At 53.2% G+C, this 22,499-nt stretch overlaps 1 protein-coding gene across 7 annotated transcripts in view; it reads left to right on the top strand.

Annotated features, from left to right (window-relative positions):
- EHMT1 (euchromatic histone lysine methyltransferase 1) overlaps positions 1-22,499 on the top strand; it is a 144,701-nt gene that overhangs the window by 96,157 nt on the left and 26,045 nt on the right. For all 7 annotated transcript variants that reach the window (XM_060300067.2, XM_060300066.2, XM_030838130.3 and 4 more), the window contains exons 9-16: positions 352-483; positions 2,437-2,582; positions 8,452-8,595; positions 9,370-9,596; positions 11,100-11,273; positions 12,394-12,476; positions 13,589-13,695; positions 18,591-18,713. In XM_060300067.2, coding sequence (XP_060156050.1) covers positions 352-483; positions 2,437-2,582; positions 8,452-8,595; positions 9,370-9,596; positions 11,100-11,273; positions 12,394-12,476; positions 13,589-13,695; positions 18,591-18,713 — 1,136 coding nt within the window. The remainder of the gene's footprint in view (positions 1-351; positions 484-2,436; positions 2,583-8,451; positions 8,596-9,369; positions 9,597-11,099; positions 11,274-12,393; positions 12,477-13,588; positions 13,696-18,590; positions 18,714-22,499) is intronic.

The raw sequence follows: 22,499 nt of genomic DNA, 5'->3' as shown, positions 1-22,499 counted from the left end.
CTGGTCTTTCAAAGCTGCCATTCAGATTTTACTCTTATATTTTTAAAGTAATATTCACAGAACGTATGTGCACGACGTTTTTATGTGTCCTTGATTATTTGATCAGCTTTTATCTAGCTGGTGTGTTTGTAGAGAAAGGTGTTTCCACATGCCCACACCTTTGCTTTCCTCGACACGGCTGCCCTCTCCCCAGGGAGGTCGTGCGGAAATGGGAACCAGCAGAAGTGCGGGATGGGGGCCCGGATGCTATGTGTGTTTGTTGTCTGAGTGGCTCGCGAGCATCCCATGGCGCCTCCCGTGGGTCGCGAGGCCCCGGCGCACCGTGTTTGACGTGTGTGCCTTTGAACGCAGGTTCCGAAGCGTATGCATCGTCTTCGGGAAGCGCAGAGCAGATGGCACCCAGCGACGGCACGGGGTACATGGAGGTTTCGCTGGACTCCCTGGATCTCCGAGTCAAGGGCACGCTGGCCTCTGACGCAGAAGGTGAGCGTGTGCGTGGCCAGGGCCAGCTGGCGGGGGTGGGGGAGGGTGCGTTTGGTGCCGAGTGGGCAGGACGCGGGGCCAGTGTGCTGTGTCCCTGTGGCGCTCTAGTGAGGCGGCCCCAGGGGTCGGGTGCAGTTGCCCACCAAGGTCAGGAGTCCTGCGAGCCATGCGTGTTTATATGGGGCTCCCAGTGGGAGGTGACCCTGTGCCCTGGCTGCATGCAGGTGGCGTCGTTCTGCACAGCGTGGCCTTTTTATGATCCCTGATCCCAGCAATGTTGGTGGAAATGTGTCTTCTCGTCGGTGTTGAGCTGGTGGTGCCCCACGGTGGCACACCTGGAGCCTGGCCTTGAAGTCCCTGGCACTGCACCTCGGGGGGTCCTTGGCTCTGGGGCTGGGGCCACACACTTCTCGCTGTCTGAAAGTCTTTACCGGTGGAAATTAGTTAATAGCTGTTTGGCTCTTTTGAAAAATTTCTTTGAAATGAAACGTGGGGAAAATGTAAAATTCCTGTTACTTACACCCCATGGGTTTTGCTGCTGTCGGGGTATAACCAGTCATTCTTTAAAGGACAAATAACCAGCTTTTAGCGTTTTGAACACTAGAGGACTTTGGGTTTACTTGTTTAGTTTAGGAAATCACGTCTTTAGCTTAAGAAGAAAATTGTAGGCTTGTCTGCCAGGGGTTAGCCGCTCTTCTGGCTGCGCACAGAGCAGAAACCCCTCTCCGGTCATGACCTCATGCCTTCCTTCCCGATGAAGTGACGTCTGTGTTTACTGTTGCTAAACCTGCTCTTAGCTTTGTCTCAGGAAGGTGCTGACTTGGACGCCAGCAGGAAGTAGTGCTCGTTTTACCACACTGCCTGGGGTCAGAGGTGAGAGGGCAGCACAGCAGGGGCGTCTGCTGCCCCTATATGAGCTGAGCCCCGGAGGGTGAGGGAGCTGGCCTCTGCCTTTAATGTGTATGTGCAGCTTCTGGTAAAAGTAAGGGCCACGCTGGCGGGAGCCCCTTGGAGGAGGAGGAGAGGCTGCGGGGTGCCATGTAAGGTGCTTCCCTGAGGGTGTTCCCTGGATTGACAGCCACCGTTGGAGGGACCCGTGGATGTGTCCGGTCATGCAGGGCCTGGGGTGTCAGCACTTTGGAAGGACGAGTCAGGTCCCCCAGTTTTGTGTGCATTTAGTGCTAGGGTTCCAGACCCTCTAGGGGGGCAGCTGTGGGGCCTGAGGCTGGACAGGAGGGCAGGGGGCCTGGGGCTCCTTGGAGAAGGGCCATGTGACCTGGCTGGGTGCGGAGGGTGGGGACGGGTCCTGGTTTGTGGGAGTCCAGGCGAGCCGGCCTGCCATGCCTGTGGGGACTCCCGCTTACCCTACACCTCTACTTCGGAACGTGAAACGCGCCTTCCTTTGGAAGCCGTGGCTGGGTCGAGGGGTCTTTCTGGCCACCGGCCTCTGTCCCCACTGCAAGCCGGCCTAGCCGCGGGCGGCCTTCCTCCCGGTGCTGCCCGCCTTGCCCTGCCCGTAAGTTGGGTCAGGCGGTGATGTGCTGCGCCGGACACTTGCTTCGTGATCCTAGTTTTCTTCTTTGTGTTCCCCAATTCTTTCCTCCTTCCGCCTAATAAGCAGGCGCTTTGTGCTCTTGTAGTGGGTGAGGAGCGCTCTAGATGATCAGGAGACAAGCTGCCTCCAAACCCTTTCAGGTTGAACCGAACGTTCGCTTCGTGGCTGCAATTCTAAAATCAAGTGACGAAGACAAGTGCTTCCTGGCTGGGAAGCATGTGGGAAGCGAAGTCCCAGGCGGTCTGGCTCCTGGACCTCGGCTCCTGGGCGGCTGCCCGCGGGCGTGTCTGCAGGGACTGTGTCCCCACTTTCTTGCCCTGCGGAGGTGGAGTGGGCGGGGCCGAGTGTAGCAAAGCTCTCTGGGCCCTGGTGTTGACACGCATTGTGTGTGACCGCAGGGCTGGCCAACGGTCCCGACGTAGGCGAGACGGACGGCCTTCAGGAGGTGCCCCTCTGCAGCTGCCGGATGGAGACCCCGAAAAGCCGAGAGATCACCACCCTGGCCAACAACCAGTGCATGGCCACGGAGAGCGTGGACCATCAGGTGAGCAGGTTTGCGTTCCTGTGCGAGGGGGGCCCCCGCCCGGCAGCACCGGCTCTGCTCAGGAGGATGGTGCTGTGTGCGTGGCCGGGCAGGCGCGGTGGCTGGGAGCCAACACGGCTGCGGGCGCTGCTCCGCTGAGGTCACGCTTTCCCAAAGGCTTTTCTACTTTGCTGTGAACTCGGACGTGGATGGGTGAGAGGCAGAGCTGCACCTGAGGTTGCTCGCAGCCTCTCCACAGGCCCCGTCACCTTCTTTAGAAGGACTGTCTGTGATGAAAGCGTTACAGTTGACCTTCTGAACCTGCTGCTCGGCGTCCGAGCCGCCAGCACTTGGGTCTGTCCCGCTCTGCTCGCTTGGCTTTGAGCCAGCGTTTAGCACTTGTCTCCTGTAACAGAAGTAACAGTAATTCCCATTATCATGTGATGCCTAGCTGGTGGTCAGACGTCTGTGTTCTCCGCTCTGGCTGAATCCGGGTGGGTTCCGCCCACCCTCCTGCGGCCCCGCCACTGGCCCGGGGCTGGTCATTCCCTTTAGTTCCCGAATCTTAGGACTGGAGGTCGGAGCTCGTCCAGGTGCTGAGATTGTCACTGCATTCCGGCCGGCCTTGGTAGGGGCACTGTGAGGTCGAGTTCCTGCCCTCGGTCCATCGTCCGGTGAGAGGTTGCGGAGTGGCGGCTCCACAGTTCTCTTGTTCCTCCTGCAGTGACTCTCCGGTGTCTCTGGAACAGAACTTCCTCACCTTCTGGGGCTGTTTGTGCCCCTGAAACATGCTTCATCCTGCGTTCGCAGCACAACTAGTGACTTCGTGGTCTCTTTTGCAGCTCTTCCGAGTAATGAGTTGGTGCCTTGACGCCTTCCGGTGCCCCTCCCACCCGATCCCCAAAGTTCATCTTAGGAACTCACAGTCTTTTCTCTTTTCAGTCTGTTACATATAAATTTTTTGTTGTAAAATGAAATATAAATCCAGAAAACAATACAAGACAAATGTTCGGCCTAATGAGTCTGTCTAGGGTGGGCCCTCTGGTAACCATTTCCCAGGGTCAGGAAATGGGATTGTCCACAAATAGCTACCACCCGGCTTCTGTTTTCTAAATGGTTTCACCAGCCATACAGGTGTCCCTAGACGCTGTTGCCCACTTGTCCTTTCTCTTCCTTTCCCTTTATGTGTGGAGCAGCCGGGCCATTTGACCCCGTGGTCTGAGCAGTGGCTCCCGTGCTCACGGGGCCTCCAGCGCCCCTGTCTGCAGTTTATACAGAAGTGGACCCGGCTCAGCTGAGGGGAGTTTAGTCCAAGATAAAGGCTCGTGATATCTGGTTGCCTCTCTTTTTCTGCTGTGGGCAGCTGTTGAGTCTTCACGCCTGTGTTTATTAATTCATCAGAGGTTCCAAAACGGTGATGTTGTGTCGCCTACCGCTCATTTATTAGCTGGACGGTTTCATGAAGAGCCTTGTCATCTCGTCTGCTCTCTTGTTAGCCAGCAGAACATCTCAGAGGAAGGGCCGCACTGGTGCTTGAGCCTTCCTCTTTATTTCCCAGTCGTTCAGGTAATGAATTTGTTCTCTGTCATCTTCTGCGGTTGGCCAGTTCTTACTTTTAAAATATCATTATGGACTCATGTGTTTAAACAGATTTGACGGGTTCTAATCGTTGTTGTTGTTGTTATTATTATTATTATTGAAGCTTCACCCCCCCTCCACCCCTTGGCCTGCAGGACCCTCTTCATATTGGACTCTTTTAGGGGATATGCACGGTCAAAAGTATTTTTATAACAATACTGAAAAGTTAAGTGCCTTTTCACTTACTCTTTCACAGGGTGTACAGTGGCATTTTGTACGTTTGCAAGACCTGTATAACTCAGGGAATGAGTGATTTTCATGGTGTTACAAAATCATTCACAGTGCAAGACACGTGGATGGATTTTAGTGTAACGGTACTAAACTTGTGGACAGTGGGTTGAGATTTTTACATTGCAGCAGATCTTTTGAGAAACTACCCCTTGTAGAGTTTTGCTGTGGTGTCAGAGAAGAACGTCCACCTTTGCCTGCTCTGAATGCAGAAGCAGATATGAGGTTCATCTGTCTTATTAAACCAGATATTAAAGAGTTTTGTGAACAATATAAAACAATGACATTTCTCATTAACTTTTTTAAAAGTAATTTTTTAATTAAAATACGTTCTTTACGTGATAGGTTTATTGCTATTTTTAAATAAATTAATATTTAAAAATTTTCTCTCTTAATTTCTAACACGGTAAATGTTAATAGACGTACCCCATTTGGACACAAGCTCTTTGGGACCTTTGGTGATTTTTAGGAGTATAAAAGAGCACTGAACCCGGAGATTTTGAGAACCATTGTTGTCGATCTTCTCTTTTCTTCATTTCTCTTGTCCCTGTCCTGCTTACTTTCAGCTCAGCTTTGTCCTGGTGTCCTCGTGCCCCGAACTAGAAGGGGGTCCAGGCGCGTTGGGTTTGAGGGTTCCTGGCGGCTGGCCCGCAATGGCCCCAGGTCTTAGGCAGCCCCAGACTTGCTGGGATTGGGCAGGGTTTCTCCCAGGTTGCCTGCTCTTCTCAGCCCCAGGGAGGACCTTTTGGTATCTTGGTTCCCCCCTGTCCTTGGGTCCACGAGACACTGCTTCGCTGTGTCCCTCTTCCCCCATCCTCTCCCCTCCTCCTGCCCGGGCACCAGCGTCTAGCAGGCCCACCCTTACCCATTTGCATCCTGTGGCCTTTGGTTTTGGTTTAAATATCGTCTCTGGGTTTTGGTTTTGCTGTCTAGTTGCTCTGTTTTTCTGTGGGATTCCAGGAAATTCTTAAGCTGCTGCTATGTTCCCCAAAATATTTTTCTCTTTCGATGCTCAGGTTGCCTTGGCCTTAGCTGGCAGCGGCCCCTCAGAGCTAATAGCTCCTTCGTTCTGTGTCTCCTTCCCATCAGCTTTATTGAGGCATAATTCACACACTTGAGGTCACCTTTCTGCTTGTGTGTCTCTGAGTCACATGAGTGACATGAGTGACTCAGATCACACGAGTGACACGTGTGACAGGTGCACACAATCGTGCGACCAACACGCTCCTCTGATTTCTGTGCGAGGGAGGGGTGTCGACTCTTCAGCTCGGGCCGGTTTTACATGACTCCTGTCGTCTTGGGGGGGGTCCACTGTGTCCTTAGGGATTCGGGATGTCTGGTGCTGACACAGGACACCCCCCCGGCCCGCCGCTGCCAGACCTGTGCTGCCTGTATGTTTGGAGATCTCTTTAGACAGCGTGTCCTGCACAGGGCCCGATAGTCTCTCTCTTCCCAGTGGTTTGCTTGGATCATCCCCATTGCACTTATCAAGGTAGTTGGGTTAGTCTGACATCTTAATAGTGCTAAGAATTATGCCATCTGTTCTTCCTTTTTCTTCATTTTCTGCCTCTTGGATTGAGTCCCCCCCCCCGCGCCCGCCCCCCCCCCGCCCCCCCGCTGCGCTGGGTCTTTGTTGTGGCATGTGGGATCTTTTGTTGCGGCGTGGGCCGGCGCTCTCTAGTTGGGGCTCACAGGCTCCAGAGCGCGTGGGCTTAGTTGCCCCGAGGCATGTGGGATCTTAGTTCCCCAGACAGGGATACAGGGATCAAACTCGTGTTCCCTGCATTGGCAGGCAGATTCTTAAGCACTGGACCACCGGGGAAGTCCCAGGTTGAAATTTTTTATGATTCCAATTTTTCCACTGTTGGCTTTATTTTTTATGTATTTTCCTCACGTTTTCAGCAGTTGCTTTGGAGTTTGTAACATACATCCTTAGTTTATCACGGTCTTGCTTGAATTGATATCGTACCACTTAACATGTAAGACTCTTACATGCGTGGGCCCAAATCCTGTCTCCCATCTTTTGTCATATGTTTGAGTTTCATATATGCTATTATTTTTGTACATACTCATCTTTTAGACTGAGTAACCGTAATCATCTCGTTTCCCTTTATTTAAACTGCATCCAGAGCGTTCTTCCTCTGTTCCGATCTGATTTCTCTCTGATACCACAGTCCCTGTGCCTGAGGACCCTTCCCCCCATAGTACAAGTCTGCTCATAATGAATTCTCTTTTGTTTGTTTGAAAAAGTCCTTGTTTTGCTTCCAGTTTTGAGAGACACTTTGATGGGTACAGAATTCTGGGCACTTCGGGACATCGGTCGGTGTTGCCGTCCGAAGGTCCCGAGGAGCGGCCGCGGCCTTTGTTGCTGTAGTCCTCCGCGCTGACCTCTGAGGCTGAGGTGTGGGGTTGTGCTGCTCTCTCTTGGTGTTTGTCCTTTTTAGGTTTCTCTGAGCTTCTTGGACTTGTACCCGGTGTCTCTGTTTTCCTAGAAAATCAGTTCCTGCCCAGTGTCTTTATTTTTTCTCTTTCCGAAACCAGCCACTCGACGCGGGCTCGTGGGATGTCGTCTTACAGCTGATGGAGGCTCCGCACTTGCGTTCTCTTCCCATTTTGGGGTCCGACGGTTTCTGTTGAACTTCCTCCTCGCTGAGTGTACTTGAGCCAGTCAGAGGCCTCCACCTGTGTCTCCTGATGGCCTCACGGGTCCTGGTGGTGGTAGGGGGCGTCCTGGTGGCTGTTTGTTGCCCCCCACCCGCTGCTGGAGATCCTGAATGTCCACGACGTGGGTGGGTCTCAGGGTCCCTCCCCCCAAGCAACCCTTGGCCCCTTTTACTTTTCGTCCTGGGATTTTCTCCATGTTCTCAAATACCTGCTTTCTACCCTCTTTTCCTGACCTCTCCTTTGAGGTGTTGTCTGAGGGTTCTTACTGTGGGAAGGGTGCCCCCCCCGGCCCCCGCACCGCGGTCTGCATCTGTCTGTCCCTCCCTCCGTCGATCGAGGGAGCCTCTTTGCTGTTTTTGTGGAAGCGTCCACAGCTGGGCCAGTGGTTTCCTCTCCTGAGCAACCTTTCCTTTTTCCCAGAGTTAGTAATTGCCTCGTTTCTCATTGTTTCCTTTGTGCCTGTTACCGATTCCACCCCAAACTGATGGACTTGCTCACTTTGTAGGGTTTTCGGACACATCGGTCCCTCTCAGTGGGGGGCACGTTGCCTCAGCAGCTCCTTGAGGGAGGTTCCTGGGGGGAAGGTCTGGGCCGATCCTCTCCTGTCGCCACAGCTTCACGGGCGCAGTTTCCTCTCACGTCCTGGTCACGTTGCCGTCTGCTTCGGGCTGTCCGTGTCTCAGGAGCCCCGGCCCCCGCTCTGGGTCCTCTCTGCAGAGCCTCCAGCCTTCTCACCTCTTCTCCATTTTCCACATTTTTGACTTTTTGCTTTACTTTAGAAAATTCCCTCCGTCTCCCAGCGCTTCCATGGAAATTTCACTTCTCTCTCCTGTTTCTGGTGCTGAGAGCTTGATTTTGTGCCTCCCTCGCGGCCTCCTGTCCAGCCTCAGAGCCGCCTGGGCCTCCTTCCTGGGGGCATTGGCCCCATCTGCCCCCCCGATCTCTGGGCTCCATGGAGTCTCTGAGAACGGGCTCCCTTGAGGAACAGGCGAGGAGGAAGCTGGGGCTGGGGGTGCGTCACCCGCACCAGCTGCCAGGAGGCCAGGGTCCTTGTTGGAAGGCGCCAGGGCGACAGCGGGCGCAGGTGGGCCGCCCGAGTGCTGGTGGGTCCTGTGGATTCTCTGTGCTCCCCGCTACTGGTCGTGCTTCCTGGCATGTGTCCTGTTCCCTTTGATGCCCCAGCCCCTAGCCCAGGCTGTTCTCCTCATGTGGCCACCGTGACCCCCTGGTCCGTGAACCGGCGGCACAGCCCTTCATCACGTTGTGGAGGACCCGGCCGCCTTCCTGCTTTGATTTCCTGACATCCGCCTCCCCCGCCCTGTGACATGGCAGCAGCTGACTCGGTCTCGTCTGATTGCAGCTGGGCAGGTGCACGAACAGCGTGGTCAAGCATGAGCTGATGCGCCCGTCCAGCAAGGCGCCGCTCCTGGTGCTGTGTGAAGACCACCGGGGCCGGATGGTGAAGCACCAGTGCTGTCCCGGCTGCGGCTACTTCTGCACCGCCGTGAGTGCCCGGCCCCCTCTGTCCTGCCCTTGGCCTCTGGGGGCACCTGGGCCCCCGGCTCCCTTCCTGCCGCTCACGTGTCTACCTAGGCAGGGCCGCCTGGCCCTCCACTGCGTCCTGCTCGCCAGTGCCTCCGGGACCTTCTCCATCAGTGACTTCATCCACAGATGCTCATGTGGCTCACACGGCCCTCACTTGGTCTCCGTGCGGCCCTTTGTGCTCCTGGGCCCAGAGCCTCTCCCCCAGGGGCTTCTCCAGACGTCACGCCTGTGTGCCCTCGCCATCCTCATCATGCTTTTCTGCTTCTGCTGAAAAGGGGTTCCCAGGGAGAGCGCTGCTCCTCGGCCCAGAGCCCTGGCCTGAGGCCGGGTCGCCCGGAGGGCATGGTGTCAGGCGCTCTTTGCCAAGGGCTGTTGGCGGCACCTCCCTCCTCGGGCTTTTGCTTCTGGGAGTGTCTTCCCGGGTGTGTCTTCCGTGGGTCTGTCTTTGGACTTATATGCGGCACGTCCCCTGGTCAGAGCAGCTGGAGAGTGAGCCTCGGCCTCCTTGGGGCGCGGGGATGGGGATTTTCTCTCCTTCAAATAGCACGTGTGTGGACGTGCCTTGGGAGGGGCCCCGTGGACGCAGGGCATCATTTCTTCTCACCCGGAGAGGGGCTGGGAGCCCCCCGGGCTCTGGCTTACTGCCCCCACACAGAGCTCAGTTCTGGGCTTTGCTTGCTCTCCTGCGTATTAGCCCCAATTAAAAGAAGATTTCTGGCCTCCCTGTTTTTAGGGTAATTTTATGGAATGTCAGCCCGAGAGCAGCATCTCTCACCGTTTCCACAAAGCCTGCGCCTCTCGAGTCGATAACGCCAGTTACTGTCCCCACTGTGGGGAGGAGACCTCCAAGGCCAGAGAGGTGACCATCGCAAAAGCAGACACGACCTCCACCGTGACGCTGGCCCCTGGGCAGGAGAAGGGCTCCACAGTGGAGGGCAGGGCCGACACCACCACAGGCAGGTACGGCGTCCCCTGAGCCCTCAGAGTTCACCTGACGATGCCCGTCTTTAATTGTTGCTGATGTCTTCCGACTTGCCAGACGTCTCCCAGCTGGTTCACACTCGCTGTGATTTCTGACACGTGAGGCTGTGAGGCATGCTGACTTTCGTTTGCTCGCTGCCACTGTGCACATGTCTTTTCTGCACTCAGTGTAGTTTTGTACATTTCTTTGCCTGATTTTGAACCAGTATCACACCATCCTAATTGATGTGGTATCACAGTATTTTCGGTCGAAGCACAGTACTCCCATAGGTAGCTGTTAGTATACACCTGAAACATCGGTCCCTGTGTGTACTTGTCCCTACCCACGTGTACCTGTGCGTGCCTGTCCCTACACGTCTGTACCTGTGCGTGCCTGTCCCTACCCATCTGTACCTGTGTGTACCTGTCCCTAAACATCTGTACCTGTGTGTAGTGTATGATATGAAACATTAGTGTCAGCTGCTGTAGTCTGCTCTTACTGCGTCATGTTTTGGAGGCCCTAGCTGAACACAGAAGAAACAGTCTTTAAAAGAGAAGGGTTGATATTGGAAACATAATTTTCTTCTCAGAAGTATTCAGTAGAAATAGCTGAAGAACTCATAAAGCTAAATGGAGTCAGTCAGCCAGAGGATCAGGTAAGAAAAGGTGTCAGAAGCCTCGTCCCCACTAGTGTGTCCAGCTAGAAGCCAGGGTGATGGAGAGAGAGCCTTTCAAAACAGCAACGAAACCCGTAACCTACCTAGGAAAAAGCAAGCGATACTACACTGATAAAAAAGGAAACTATAAAACTTCACTGAAGGTCATTTAAGAGACTCGAATTGTAGACATTCAAAACTGAATATTGGAATGGTGTCGACTCCTTCATATTATTCTGTATTAATCGTATTAATCTATAAATTTAATGATTTTTTTTTTTTTTTTTTTGCGGTACGTGGGCCTCTCGCTGTTGTGGCCTCTCCCGTTGCGGAGCACAGGCTCCGGACGCGCAGGCTCAGCGGCCATGGCTCACGGGCCCAGCCGCTCTGCGGCATGTGGGATCTTCCCGGACCGGGGCATGAACCCGTGTCCCCTGCATCGGCAGGCGGACTCTCAACCACTGTGCCACCAGGGAAGCCCTAAATTTAATGTTTTTTGAGTCAAAATTCCAAGGTGTCCCTTGCGTTGGGAGGGCAGTGGACTTTAGATTCAACCTGAAGTTCATTCGCTAAAGCATATTTGAACATTGGGCAAAAAGTCCTGGGAAAGCCGCCCTCACTTCTGAATGCCATTTTTCTCTGGGATTTGATTCTGAGTCTGGGCTCTTCCCTCCAGGGGCTGAGCAGACAGATGGTCAGTGAACCTGAGACCATTTTCACTCTCAGAAGAGCAGTGCCGTTGGAGGGTCCGAGTGAATCATGTTTTGTGTTTTCATTGGTTTCCACAAGAAGGGAGAGTTCCACGTCTCTAAAACTCAGAATTCCACTTATTTCTTCCTCCCCGAAGCACTGCTGGACCCCCGCTCTCAGAGGATGACAAGCCGCAGAGCACAGCCCCCCAGGTGCCCGAGGCCTTCGACCCCATGGGGCCGGCCGGGCTGGGGAAGCCAGCGCCCGGCCTCTCCCAGGGACCTGGGAAGGAAACCCTGGAGAGCGCGCTCATCGCCCTGGACTCGGAGAAGTAAGGCCTGGCGCTCCCTTCCTGCAGACTCCTCCCCTCCGTGTCCTCCTGCATGAGTCAGCCGCCGGCACTTCCGCACGCGTCCTTGTCCTCCTGCGGCGTCTGGTGCTGGCCAGGGCCACACGTCCCCGCTGTCTGCGCCCCCAGGGCCACGGCATTCCCAGGAGGTCGCTGAGGCCTTCCTTAGGTCTCCTGTTAGCATTGGTCATCAGGACCGTGCACCTTCTCTTCCGTTACTTCGGGAAACGATTGCAGGTTATCGTCCGTTCCACTAAGAGCAAAGTGATCCTCTGAAGGCATAGTGAGGACAGTCCTGGGAGGCTCTGGCACATGTTTCCCTGGACACGTTGACCGTGGCTCTGACCTCAGGATGTTAGGGCCAGTGTCACTCTGTGGCTCCTCGTCTCTGAAAGGAGAGTTTGGAGCAGGTGGCCCGTCGGTTGTCCCTGTGGCTCCCATTACTGCAGCCCACCTGTGGCTCTGCAGGAGGGCCCGGTGCACCGACCCATGACCCCACAGGTGTCCACTGGTCATGGGGTTCCACGATCAGGGCTCTGGCCAGGCCGCGCGGCTCCCTCCCTCAGAGCTTCACCTTCCTGTCTTGCTTCTCGGGAAGTTGTAGTGTTGGGACACGTTCCTGAGTCCCCACAGCTTTTTCTCTGTCCGCCTCCAGCCTGGTCTCTAGCCCTGGTCTTATGGTGACTGTCCAGTCCCCTGCCCCTCTCACCGGGTCCAGACTCTGTACTGTGAAGAGGGTGGGTGTAGCTGGGTGTGACATGCTGCCTCCACCACCTCGGGGGTCCCTTGACCTCATGCTATAGAGAAGAAGCAGCTCACTCTGTGCCCTGCACAGAATGCAGAACCTCAGGAACCATTCTCGTGCTGTGGGTGAAGGAGATGCTCGCTAATTTTGGTTATTTTTACTGTGAGATGCCTGGTGGGTGTGGCATCCTTGACCTTGAGGCTGGGCAGGTGGGCCCAACCCAGGCCTTCCCAGCCTGCAGGTGCCGCGCGCGCGTGTGCCTGCATGCGTGTGTGTGTGTGTGTGTGTGTGTGTGTGTGTGTGTGTGTGTGTGTGCGTGTAGCCTGTGCTCACTGCTGTCTTGTGCTTTCTCCGCAGACCCAAGAAGCTCCGCTTCCACCCGAAGCAGCTGTACTTCTCGGCCCGGCAAGGGGAGCTGCAGAAGGTGCTGCTCATGCTGGGTAGGCGGCCATATCTGCCAACGCCTCTCGGTGACTGTCCACCGTGTCCCGCTCTGTCCGGTTTCTCTGGTTGGTGCACACGGGCTCCCCTGGTGTTCAGCCCGTTCACAGTGTTCATGCTCAGTCACGACAGTGGAAGTATTCTCCAGGAATTCCTCGTTTTTTTTTTTTTTTGTACGGGTCTTACTTGTGGCACGTGGGATCTTTGTTGCATGTGGGCTCTTAGTTGCGGCATGCGGGATTTAGTTCCCTGACCAGGCATTGAACCTGGGGCCCTTGCACTGGGAGTGCAGAGTCTTAACCACTGAACCACCAAGGAAGTCCCAGGAATTCCCCATTTTTAAACAGGAATTAAGTATGTGATTATTAGGTTAAGAAGAGATGTCGACTCCATGAAAGCAGAGTTAGCCAGCTGGGCTGTTGTGCCGTGTGGATGGAGTTGGCGCCCTCGTGTGCAGGGTGCAGCCCACCTGGCACTTGTGTTTTCAGTGTGTATCTGCCTTTATGGGTTTTTAACACCTGAAAATGTACTGGTCGGGTCCTTCCCAGCTCCGTCTCCTGCGGAGCAAGGGACAGCGCTTTGATTCTGAGCTCAGAGCCTAGGCTTGATTTCTCTGGCTTGAAAAGGCTGATTAAGAATCGTTTAACTTGACAGTAAGTCAAGAAAGAAGCTTAACAATTTGCTCTGAAAAAAAAAAAAAAGGTTTTATTTTATGTTGACTGAAGTGGCGATTTTAATCATTTTCCTCCTGGACCTTGTGCGATGCTGAGTTCGCCTTGCCGGTCCGTGGTTGGCCTTGTAGCCCGTCTCCATTCCAGGCTGGGAGCTGTGCTCAGCAACCGCCTTCCCTTTGGGCCTGTCCTGGGGGTCCTGCTCCCTGTGGAGCATCCATCCTGGGGCCCCGCCACCCTCACGCTCGGGCCCAGGCCTGGGGACGGGAGAGACGGGGGAACCCAGAGTTAGATGAGGGTGTCTAGGAGGAGCGCAGGTGCTGGGGGTATCTGACCACAGGCCTGCCTGTCGGTTCCACCTGGAGCCTTGCCAGCCCTTGCGCCATCCCGGGCTCTGGGGGCTGCACCTGCGGTAACTGGCACCTCCTGTTGGTTTGCAGTTGACGGGATCGACCCCAACTTCAAGATGGAGCACCAGAGCAAGCGCTCGCCCCTGCATGCTGCGGCGGAGGCCGGCCATGTGGACATCTGTCACATGCTGATTCAGGTCAGATGCGGTCTTCTTGGGGCCACCAAAGCAAGACAGCCTGGCCTGGGTCCCGAGAGCCGGGCCGCCCAGTAGTGCCAGAGGCTCCCAGGCCCACCCGCCCTGGCTCTGCCCAGTGCCCTCAGCCCCTCCTCTGCCTCTCCTGCCAGTTACGCCGCCTCTGGAGATGACGCACTGCCATTCGGTGTTTGACTTTAGTTCGTTTGGGTTTTTAGTGTCACCGACTTCTGGCGTGGGAGGGTTTAGCCCAGGCATGCGCACATGCCTCCTCCTACCCCCCGCCCTGCACTGAGAGCTTGCGTTCCGTGGTCATGTAAATGTGTCCTGGACACCCCCCCCCCCCCCCGCCCCCCAGTCCACCCCGAGCAGGCAGACTGGCCCTGTGTCATCTGGGAAGCACATCGTCCACTCTTGGTGCTGCTGCTCTCTGGGACATCCCTCCCCTGGCCCGTGTTGGGGCCCCTGTTTCCCGGAGGCCACCCTTAAGCCACATGTTTATCTCTGGAGCCTTCAGGAAATTTCCTTTCACCCACGGGTCTGGAGTTTCCCCACAGCCCAGGTTCAGGTCTGGGAGATTTTCTGTCTGGGCTCCAGGTCCCTCCGCAAGCGCCTACGTTTACCTGCTGCAGCTTCTGGACTCACGCTCCGTCCCGCTTTTCTGGGCGGCGCTCTCGGCGTGACCCGCGGCTCCTCTCGGGGTCTCGTCTGTGCTGCCACGTTTTTCTGTAGCCTCTGGGTCTTCCCACAGTGTTTGGAAGCTTTATGCTGGTCTGTTCATTCTGGTCTTTCTTATTTCAGGTTTCCCTCAAATGCCTGGTGGATGCTGTTTGTTTGTAAAGGAAAGGACTGAAATGCCGGTGGTGGGCTCTTGGCTGGGGCCCGTCAGCTGGAGGTTTTCGTGTCGGGTGGGCTTCGGGATGGCTCTGTGTCTGGAGAGGGCCGTCCTGTGGGCATCTCTGTTGGGGCCCTGGACGGACACCCCCCTCCCCCAGGTCTCTTGTCTAGTCACAGCTGCTCTGCGTCACTGTCGGCCTGGAGTGTCTGCTTCATCCTCTTCTCACCTGTGCTGTGTGCACAGACTAAGATGTGCTTGTATGAAGTGTGGAGCCTGCTTTTGCATTGCTGTTGTACAGTGGGGTTACCTGTTGGTGTAGATTTCTAACACCCGAGACCCATTTGTCAGAACCCTCCCAAGTTTGGCTCACGCCAGAGGCTCCGTTTGGACAGATCTCTTTAAGTAGCATGTAGCCAGCTTCTAAAAAGCTCTGTCTGACAGCCTTGGTATTTTAATAGGAATCTTCAATCTACTTACGCTTACTGTAACTTTTGACATTTAAAATTTATTTCTGATTTCTTATATTGTAGATTTGATTCTCAACCTCTTAAAACAAATATTTCTTTTTTTTTTTCCCTCTCCTTTGCTGCCTTCTGTTGGATTGACTTTTGTTTTGTCTCACTTCCTTTCTCTTTATTTGCTTGGAAGTTATAGTCTTTGCTTTCTTGCCTCCAGAGGTCACTCTGTGATTCTAACAAGTGGCTGTTACTTGCTCAGTCTTGAGACAGAGGGAGGAGGAGGAGGGGGAGGAAGGACGAGGAAGGAGGGGGAAGAAGAGGAGGAGGGGGAAGAAGAGGAGGAGGGGGAAGGGGGAGGGGGAAGAGGGGGAGGGGGAGGAAGGAGAGGAGGAGGGGCAGAGGGGGAGGGGAGAGGAAGGATGAGGAAGGGGGGAAGAGGGGGAGGGGGAAGGAGGAGGAAGGAGAGGAGGAGGGGGCAGAGGGGGAGGGGGAGGAGGAGAGGGAAGAAGAGGAGGGCAGAGGGGGAGGGGGAACAATTGATGGTCTTCTGACATGATTCTTCCTTTGGAAAAGGTAGTTTCACACTCCTTTGAAAGAATCTATTCCCCCCACACCCCAACTTTTTTTTTTTTTAACATAAAAACGTGTGTGAGCTACATACAGAAAAATCATTGAAACGTAAACGTCTTGGTTAATGAGTGGTGCTAAAGGGACATGGCCTGACCTGCTTGCCCCCCAGAAGCACCATGTGTCCCTCCCCCGTGGCAGCTCTCCTAGCCTGTGCTGTGACGATCAGGTGTGTGTGTCTCTGCGCGCTCACAGCCCCACAGAGGTCCTCAACCCCATGGCTCAGCTCTGTCCACTTGTAAACCTCACACAGTGTGAATCCTTTGTCTGCCTCTTTCATTCAAAGAGCAAAAGCCTAAGAGTCATTCACTGAACTGCTGCCCCGTTTCCTGCTTCTCCCCACTGGCCGTGATAGTGGAAGACTGTCCGGGGCAAAGAACACAGGAGCTCTGTGTTCTGTTTTGCAGCCTCTTGTGAGTTGTAAGCTATTGCAGAATAAAACATGTATTTTGGAAAAAACCAACGTTTTATACATCAGCAATCTTTATGACTCTGTACTGTCTGCCCGGAGCCTGGAGGCGTGACCGCCTGACATCACTTCAGATTAGATTGTCAGCCTGGTGGTTAATTTGGTGGCCCAGGCTGCAGACTCCCCGACTTGGGGACTGTGCTCTTGTGTCCTTTTCTCCCCAGAACCCATCCGACGTGGGACGGATTTCCTTTGCTTTGCCCCGAATCCGAGGGTGAGGCGCAGCTTTGGTGGGTGCCCACCTCACGTGCCCCCAGAGGGGCTCTGGCCCTTGGTCCCAGGCAGCAGGCACCCTCGCTCACGCTTGGGGTCAGTGGAGGAGCACCTGTGAGGAGTGGTTTGGGTATTTCCCGGTCTGTTTAATTTTCATGCCGAGGTCTCGCTGGAAACAGCTCCATCCAGGCAACTGCGGCACGGTGGCCCTGCCACAGGTGGACACTTAATGTAAATAACAACATTAAACGAAACCCCAGCAGGACGCGTTCTGGGGCGCTCGGGTGCATGTCCGGTGTGCGGGGGCACGAGGTCAGGGGCAGCTGTGCTGGTCGCCGCCACTGACACCCTCCGGTACCCTTGGCCAGCCCCAACCTTTGGCCGGCACCAGACACGCCCGTGGTCAGAGTGACCTGCCGCGCGGCTCTCCGGGCCTGGGCCTGGGTGTGTCCCCACTTGTGGTCACTGCTTTGGCTTCTCCTACCTGGGTCTCCATCTGCTCGCCGGCTCTGTCGCCATCCTGTCGCTCCGTGTTAGTGTTTGCTTGCATCTGGGGTCCATCTCGCCTGCTTTGCTTTTGCCTGCTCTGCAGGCCGTGAGCCCAGGAGGCATCTACTAATAGGAGAAGGTGCGTTTTCTAGCAGTCATGGGCCCAGAGGGGAGGGACAGAGCGACAACCGCTGCCCTGCCCCCTGGGAGCCCAGGATGTGCCGTGGGCTGTGCTCGCCCCGCACCTCCCGGGCCCTCTGTTCCCTCTGGGTGGAGGCCCTCCTTCCACCTCCCTCCGTGTCTCAGATCTCTCCGCGTTGTCTCCTGACCACCCCTGCCTCTTCCTGGTGACGATCACTAGCCTTTGGGCTGACTTCCCAGGTGTGGTCCTGGGTTGCCCACATGTCCCTGTGCGGGGCCTCCGTGCTGGTGGGTGGGGCCGTCACTGGCCGGCGCAGGTTTCAGACAAGCACACCGAGCAGCCGTCCTCAGTCCTCACACTCTACCTGGGTGTCGGGTGGGAGGGCCTGGCCCTCCGAGCCCGACCCTCTGCACCGTGCGGCCCATGGCTCTGCTCTTGGTCATCTGCCCGTCTGGGCCTCTCAGATATGGGCCCTGTCGGGGGCTGCCTGGCCTGTGGGCCCCTCCCTTCCGGGCCGTCCCCCGGGCAGGCTTGCGGCCCGGGCTCTCGCACCCCTGGGTGTTCAGGGTGGTTTGGGGGTGGGGGGGGTCTTGCCAAGTGTGTGCACCCAGTCACAGGCGGCGCCTGGCCTTTCACCGCCAGAGGGCACATCTTGGCCTGTGCAGCCTGGCAGAGCATGGCCGACCCCACGCTGGCCTCGTCAGCGCTACGCAGACCCCCACCCCGCACCTTTATCTCGTGTGGTTTTCCAAGTTTCGTTGTTAAAGTCAGCTGCTGTGGAATCCTGGCTCTGCCTCGCGCTCAGGTTGGGCCATCTGACCTGTGTCCCCCACTCGTCTCCTACCTGGATGCCCCTGCTCTCTGACGTTAGCTCTGCTCCGTGGGAACAGCCGAGTCTCCTTCACCATCCCTGACCACCTCAGTTCCCCTGGCTTTCCATGTGTACCATTCTAGGTCTATTTTTAAATTTCTTACTAAGCTGGGTTACTTTTGTTTTTTAATTGCTAGTAGTAAAAACGATACTATTTTCAGCCTTATAAGTATTAGCTCTTTTAAATTGTTCAGCTGCCAAACACTTGCTTTGCTGTTAGTGGAAAACCCACTTTAAGGTTGGGCGTTTCAGTTTCACACAGACGATTTACCCAAGCATACCTCCTGGCTCGTTGGTTTCCAAGTACACACTCCATTGGAAAATGCATCCTGGGAATGAGTTTTTCTTCAGTTTGTTTTGGCAGGTGTTTAGAACAGCCGGAGACAGAGGTCTCTGAGGCCCCTGAGCTGGGGCCCCACGGTCCCTGCAGGCTGGGCCACCGCCTGCCTCCTGGCCCTGCCTTGCTGAGTCCCCTTCAGCACCCCTTCTTTGTCTGCTCTGGGGTCCAACCTTCTTTCTTATTTCTAAAAGTGCTGTCACTAACGTTACTGTAAGCATTTCTACCCAATTAGCTTAGAAATGAAATGCTCTTCTTGAACTAAAGTTTTGATAGTTACGGAATAACCATGTCTCTGAATTCTGCTTTGGAAGATTCAGGCTTAGTCGATAGAAAGACTTAATGTAGCCCCTGAGATCCCTCTGTTTCCAAGTGCTGAGCCTGGGAAATATTTCCTCGCTGGGTGTGGCTGCGGTGGCAGCTCTCACACCTGAGCTGTCCCTCTTTTCACCAGGCGGGCGCCAACATCGACACCTGCTCAGAGGACCAGAGGACCCCGCTGATGGAGGCGGCAGAAAACAACCACTTAGACGCGGTGAAGTACCTCATCAAGGCCGGGGCCCTCGTGGATCCGAAGGTACTCACTGCTCAGAAGCACACCCCTGTTTCATGTAGAAGCTCCTCGTGAAGAGGAACAGGGCCGGTTCCTTGCTGGAACGTCTTCAGAAATCGGTAGCCACCAAGCATCCACCGGGTTGTCTGGAAGTAGGTAGTTCACCTTACTTGGTTACCGGTTTATTTGTGGAAAATACTAGTGAGCACTGGATCCGCTATGCCTGACGATAGTCAAGCATCTGATAGGGAGTTTGTGTGCAGAGGTGTTCAGCTCCCTTCTTTGGGTAGGCATCCAGATTGGAAAGGGGGAAGAAAAATGATCTCTGTTCACAGATGACATGATCTTATATGTAAAAAATCATAGAGAATCCACACAAAGTATCGTTAGTACCGATAGGTACATGCAGGAAGGTTGTAAGACGCCAAGTCCGTGCAGAGACGTCAGTTGTATTTCTATACGCTTGTGATGAACTACCCGAAAAGGAAGTAAAACAATCCCACTTACAATAGCATTGAGAAGAATAAAACACTTAGGAATAAACTTAACGGAGGGAGCGAAAGATTTGTACACTAAAAAATGCTGAAAGAAATTAAAGAAGACACAGATAAATGGAAATTATCTGGTGTTCATGGATTGGAAGAAGACAGTGCCTTCCTCCCTCAGTATCTGCGGGGGATTGATTCCAGGACCACTGCAGATAGCAACCCGCCGATGCTCGAGTCCCTTAATGGTACAGTCAGCCCTCCATATCCGTGGGTTCTGCATCCGTGGATACTGAGTGCCGAGTGTATTGTTAAAATGTCATTGCTACCGAGAACGATCTTCAGATTCAGTGCAGTCCCTATCAGAATCCCAATGCCTTTTTTTACAGCTTATAGAAAAACCCATCCTAAAATTCATAGGGAACCTTAAGGGACCCTGAACAACCAAAACAATCCTGCAAAAGAACAAAGCTGGAGGCCTCACACTTCCTGACTTCAAAACTTATGACAGGGGCTTCCCTGGTGGCGCAGTGGTCGAGAGTCCGCCTGCCGATGCAGGGGACGTGGGTTCGTGCCCTGGTCTGGGAAGATCCCACATGCCGCGGAGCGGCTGGGCCGGGGAGCCATGGCCGCTGAGCCTGCGCGTCCGGAGCCTGTGCTCCACAACGGGAGAGGCCACAACAGTGAGAGGCCCGCGTACCACAAAACAAAACAACACAAACTTATGACAGAGCTGCAGTAATCAAAACCATGTGGTACCAGCCTAGAGACAGACGTATAGAACAGTGAATAGAGTGCCCAGAAATAAACCCTCGCAGATACGATCAAGTGATTAATGTTAAGGGGGCCCAGAGCATCCAATGGCAGGAGAGGGCGTCTTTTCACAAGTGCTGGGAAAACTGGACTTCCACATGCAGAAGGATGAGGTTACAGTGTATTCAGAAATTGTCTCAAAGGGGATCAAAGACCTAAACTTAGAGCTAAAATCGTAAAACTCTTGGAAGAAAACAGGAAAATCTGTATGACATTGGATTTGGCAATCATTTCTTGGGTATGACACCAAAAGCACAGACAATAAAAGGAAAAACTAGATAACTTAAACTTCGTCAAAATTTATAAACTTTTGTCCATCAAAGGACACTCTTCAAGAGAGTGAAGAGGCAACCCACAGAAGGGGAAGATATTCATAAATTCTGTATCTGATAGGGCTTTACTATCCAGAATATATTGACAAGTCCTACCACTCAATAACAAACTCTAGCCCAGCTCAAAAATGGGCAGAGTGTGAGTAGACATTTCTCCAGAGAAGATATTTGAATGGCCAGTTAGCACGTGAAAAGATGTTCAACATCATTAGTCATTAGGGAAATGCAGTCAAAACCATGGTGAGACCCTTAGGACACCTAGTATCTAAAAATCAGAAAATAAGTGCGAGCAAAGATGTGGAGAAATTGGAATTCTCATATATTGCTGGTGGAAATGTAACATGATGCAGTTAACTGTGGAAAGCAGTTTGGTGGCTCCTCAAACAGTTAAACATAGAATTACTATATGATCCAGCAATTCCAGTCCAGGGTATGTGCCCAAAGAAACAGGAAGCGCGGACACGGACAGGTATGTACACACCTTGTTCACAGCATTGCTTACGGTAACTAAAAGGTGGAAGCAACCCAGTGTCCATTGACGGGCGATGAATAAGCCAGATGTGGTCCATCCATATGATGGAGTGCTATTCAGCCTCACTTCAAAAAGGAAGGAAATTCTGACAAAGGCTGCAACACAGGTGAACTTGAGAACGTTATGCTGAGTGAAAGAAGCCAGACACAGAAGGACGAATACTGTATGACCCCACTTACGTGCGGAACCTGGGACAGGCAGATTTAGGGACTGAAAGTAGATTGGAGGTTACCCGGGGTGAGGGGGGGATACTGTTGCTGAGTGGTGACCGAGCTTCTGCCTGGGCTGATGGACAGGCTTTGAGAATAGAGTGTGGTGATGGTACAGCTCTGTGAAGGCAATTCATGTTGCCACTGAATCCCTCTAAAATGGTTAAAAGGGCAAGTTTTATGTCACACACACACACACGCAATAACGGTGAAAATGCTAAATCCCACAGCCCTTCAAAGTAATACACGTTTTTTCCAACAAAAAAATGATGGTCTGTTCACACTAATTTATCAGCTCCTGTTCCCGTCAGATTAACTTCTCACTCGTTTTTCTATGTCATTAAATATTCTATAACATTATTTCAAGTGGCTGTGTTGTATTTCATGATACAATTGGTGTCATTTTTTAGATTTGCTGACTGTTTAATATTTATGTTATTTTCAGTTTTTATTGTACAGAATGCTTCAACAGACATTTCATAGCTAAATCTTTGCACGTTTGATTTCTTTAAGACAGATTTCTGGGTGTGTGTGTGGAATTGCTAGATCAAAATATATAATCATTTCTAAGGCTTTTGATCCCTCTCTCTGAATTGCATCTGGGAGTGTCTGAGCACTCGTTTCCCTGTACTCTTACAAGTGCCGATCATTACAGTTAAAAAAAAAAATTAACAATTTGATATGCAAAAATGATTTTTTTTTTTTTTTTACTATTTTAATTTGCTTCTCTCAAAGTTAACTTTTTTTGTATGTAGTTATTTACATTTGTTGTGGATATTTTTTCAAGCGGGTATTTAGTCCTTTGCTTTTGGTGGTTTTTGAGATCTGGAAACCTTTAGCTTTTCTATGACTATCTATAGATAACTGTTATTAATCCTCTCCGTTAGGATGGGTGGGTGAGTTCTGCCCAGTTCTCGGCCAGGGGACGATTTCCCAGCCTCGTCACAGGAGCCAGCGCCCAAGCAAAGCACCACTGAAGAGGCAAGAGGTCAGTGTTCAGGGCTTTACAGAAGCAGCTGGAGCCTGCAGGACAAGTGATTGGAGGAGGTCTGGAGTAGACAGTTCACCGATGAGCTTGTTAGCAGCACTCTGGGTGCTGTAGAAGAAAGGGTCCTTGAAATCCAAGACCAATCAGAGAAACCATTCTGTCTGAAAAGCAGACTGTAGGACAACATTGAGCTGTCTGATGTGTAATTGGAGTCCCAGAAAGGAGAGAAAACCCAGTGGAAAAAAATTTATTGAAGGAAAAATGGTCATAAATTTCCCAAATTTGGTGAAAAATAACCTACAGATTCAAGAAACTCAGCAGACCCCAAGCTGGATAAATACTAAGGCTGCCACACCTAAATACATCATGTTAAACTGTCGAAAACCTTAACACAGCCCCAGAAAAAACACACAATACGTGTAAGCGAACATTACGAAAATTTGCCAACTTT

Source organism: Globicephala melas, chromosome 6 (assembly GCF_963455315.2).
Source record: "Globicephala melas chromosome 6, mGloMel1.2, whole genome shotgun sequence".
Lineage (NCBI taxonomy): Eukaryota > Metazoa > Chordata > Mammalia > Artiodactyla > Delphinidae > Globicephala > Globicephala melas.
The sequence above is the reverse complement of the archived record's forward strand: the minus strand, read 5'-3'. Positions and strand labels throughout refer to the sequence as shown.